The sequence below is a fragment of the Mastomys coucha genome, unplaced genomic scaffold, assembly GCF_008632895.1.
Source record: "Mastomys coucha isolate ucsf_1 unplaced genomic scaffold, UCSF_Mcou_1 pScaffold21, whole genome shotgun sequence".
Classification (NCBI taxonomy): domain Eukaryota; kingdom Metazoa; phylum Chordata; class Mammalia; order Rodentia; family Muridae; genus Mastomys; species Mastomys coucha.
In genome coordinates, this window is record NW_022196904.1 from 130,780,741 (window position 1) to 130,783,690 (window position 2,950).

The following is a 2,950-nucleotide window of genomic DNA, read 5'->3' on the forward strand; positions in this document are numbered from 1 at the left end:
ATGGTGGTAGGACCTGCTGTGGATTGATGGACTGTCATGGAGGAAGGGTGAGAAAGGTGGGAAGTAGAAGTTCTCTGCGTGGAGAAAGAGCTTTGAGGTTGACTGGTCGAGCTTGTTGAAGAAGTGAGAAGTGATGGTGAGTATTGATGCGTTGTGCCCTCCATTGTGGTTTTAGGAAGAATGGTGCTAAATATAGTGTGGGGAGAAGCTGATGAAATCTTTTGTGGGCTTGTTGGTGTCTTAAGTATCTCTGAAGTTGGTGTCATGGAGGAGGTTGATAGCCCTGGCAGTGGTGTGTCCAAAGAGGTCTGTGGACCTGATGGTGTAGGGAAGGTGATCGTTGTCTGCAGAGATGTACCCAAAGGGGGAACTGTCGTGTTTGTTGTGCTAGAGACAGCTAGTGTGGGCAACGGGTATGTTGTGTGTGGAGCATGGGGACTGCTAGGTGTGGCCGAGATGGTGTGGCCTCCAGGGGTAGCACTCACCCCATTGGTGGGTCTATTGGATATGGTAGTGGGGCGGAGTGCTGTGGATGGATGGTGTGGTGTGTGGGAAGCTGAGGTTGCGTCAGTGGAGAACACGTTTTGGGTTTGGGTTGTTGAAGTACCTGGGGCTAACGTGTGTGTTATTTCTGCTTCCTGGGGAGTAGTGGTTTGAAACATGGTGGTAGATTGGTTTGTTATAGAAGGCGATGGGACCCTGTGTGAAGTAGTGTGGGTCACGAGAGTCTGAGAGGTTGGTGTCCCTTCTGATGTAGAAAATGTGGGGTTTACCGAAGCTAGTGGGTTGTGAGTGCTTTGAAAAGTGCTTGTTATCTGGGTAGATGTTTCTGAAGGAACATTCGTGGAGTGTTTTGTATTGGGGAAAGAAATGGTGGGTAGAGAGTGGGTGCTCCACACCTCGAGTGGGGGATTGGTTTGGGTCCAAGTACTCATAGTAGGTGGTGATAAGCTACTGTGTGGCTCTGATTGATGCGTGGTCAGGGTTGTCTTTCCTGAGAGCGGTAGCTCTGTAGTCTCAGTTGCATGGCTTGTAGTGGCTGGACGGTGACTTTCCTGTTGGGCTGATGTCACTGTGGATCATGGCAGTGAATAATGTTTAGTTTAAGCTCATAGTCCTTCACATGTGATGTGCTGTGTCCCTGGACTTGGATTTTTCTCTCTGCTTGCCTACCACGGTAGATTGATTGCCTGAGAGCCGCCCACTTGCTGAGGCACTTAGTTTTCTTTGGCAAATATTCCTGTGGTCCTACCCTTCCCTCCTGTGCACTTACCTTCACGTAGGCCTTTCTCTTGCACCTGCCTGTCCTATGTCCTGAGATATGGCTGGGAGCCAGCCTCTTTCCCCCTCCTCCTGCTGCCTGTGTGCACCATTGGTACCCCTTCTACCTCATTCCTTGAATATACAGATCCTCCTCCTGAGGTGGATGTGCTATACTGAGGGTCAGAGTCAAACATGTGGCTTGCGTGCCGTGGCTTCCCACAGGCCTTGACTCACCGTGGCTGGTAGACATCCCAGGCTTTGAGGTCAGCAAGGTCACTGTGGTACTCTCTGTGAACTCGGCTGTGGTCTTCGTGGATGAGCTGAGGGAAGGTGCTGTAGGCTTGGATGTGGCCTGTGTCACTGGGATCCTTGTGGGTGTTGACTTCGGTATGGATGTAAGAGGCAAAGGTGATGTCAGTGGTGAAGTAGCCACGGTGGTTTGAGGGTATTCTGCAGAGGGAAGTGGTGGCAACATCTTTTCCCACCTGCTTCTCCCAGATGCATGTTCGAATCTCCTGCTCTTTCCTCCGGCCTTCATAGTTTGATGAACACCTCCCAGTCTTGTCCCTTTCCCAGCCTGCAGGAGCCTGGCTGGGGTGGGCTCACCTCAGGGCTATGACACGGGCTCTCTGACACATGGCCAGCTTGAGTTGTTAACTAGGTTTTTGGAAAAAATCTTCATCCTACCTCTCATGCACAGGGAATTCTGTGCTGAGACACTGCCTCAGGCATATCTCAGTGGGAAGACCATAAGTAATAACCCTCCATACCCTAGAGTTCTAGTATGCTCCCCACTCCGTTTTTACCTCCTGAGGAGACTGTGGATTTCTTGGGGGTGGTCCAGTCTGTTAGTTCCTCAGTGGAGGATGGGGCTGAAGGTGGTGGGGTCGGAAGACCTGGCAAGTAGGAGGGGCCCACAGGTGTGTTTGTAGAGCTGGAACTGTGGGACTCAGTGCTGATAGGGGTTGCCGTTGTATGCTGTGAACCTGTGTAGAGCATGTGTGATCTCATGGGTGGGCAGAATCTGGCACTGGAGCCCCTCGGGGAGAGACAGATCTGCCTGCTGAGGGGCTAGGCAAAAGGTACAAGGTGGCTCACGGACCTATGAAGGCAATGTGGACTCCTGGTAGCCTTACCTGGCGAGGCCCTGCTTCCTGCTCAGTCAAGTGAGTCAAGTGGCCAGAATCAATGGCTGGCCAGGAGCTAAGCTTTGTAAGCTCTTTCCCTTGTAACCTAGGACTGCGTGGTATATTACCCACCCTCCCAGGGCCCGGCAGATGTAGAAGCTGGGCTGGTGGGGTGGGGAGGGCTGTCCACTGGAGCTAGGGTGAGCCCTGGGCCAGGGAGCCTTCGTTCTGTGGTATCAAGTGGGTGAGCAATCACCTGTGGTGGTTGGCGGTAGTGTGGTAGTGGGTGGTGCTGTAAGAGAAGGGCAGGCATTGTCAGCGATAGCCGCCTATGAAGCTTCTCCCCTGCCTGGCCCACCCTTCTGCCTCTTTCCCTCTCTCCTTTGTCAGCCTAGCAGGGAAGGTAGGGGGCCAGTCAAGGTGCCATGACATGGCTGGTGTCATGTCATTGTCTAGGGCTGGGTTCCTGAGACAATTCCCATTGTGTATCCAAGTACCCTGGCTGGTGTAGGGCACTCTACCCTAAGGTTGTGGCTAAGTAGTGGCTGGGCTGGGCGGGG

At 52.9% G+C, this 2,950-nt stretch overlaps 1 protein-coding gene across 1 annotated transcript in view; it reads right to left on the reverse strand.

Annotated features, from left to right (window-relative positions):
• Muc6 (mucin 6, oligomeric mucus/gel-forming) overlaps positions 1-2,950 on the reverse strand; it is a 29,332-nt gene that overhangs the window by 14,875 nt on the left and 11,507 nt on the right. The window contains exons 28-31 of the mRNA XM_031384955.1: positions 2,647-2,682; positions 2,070-2,249; positions 1,494-1,713; positions 486-564 (exon numbers count right to left, since the gene is read on the reverse strand). Coding sequence (XP_031240815.1) covers positions 486-564; positions 1,494-1,713; positions 2,070-2,249; positions 2,647-2,682 — 515 coding nt within the window. The remainder of the gene's footprint in view (positions 1-485; positions 565-1,493; positions 1,714-2,069; positions 2,250-2,646; positions 2,683-2,950) is intronic.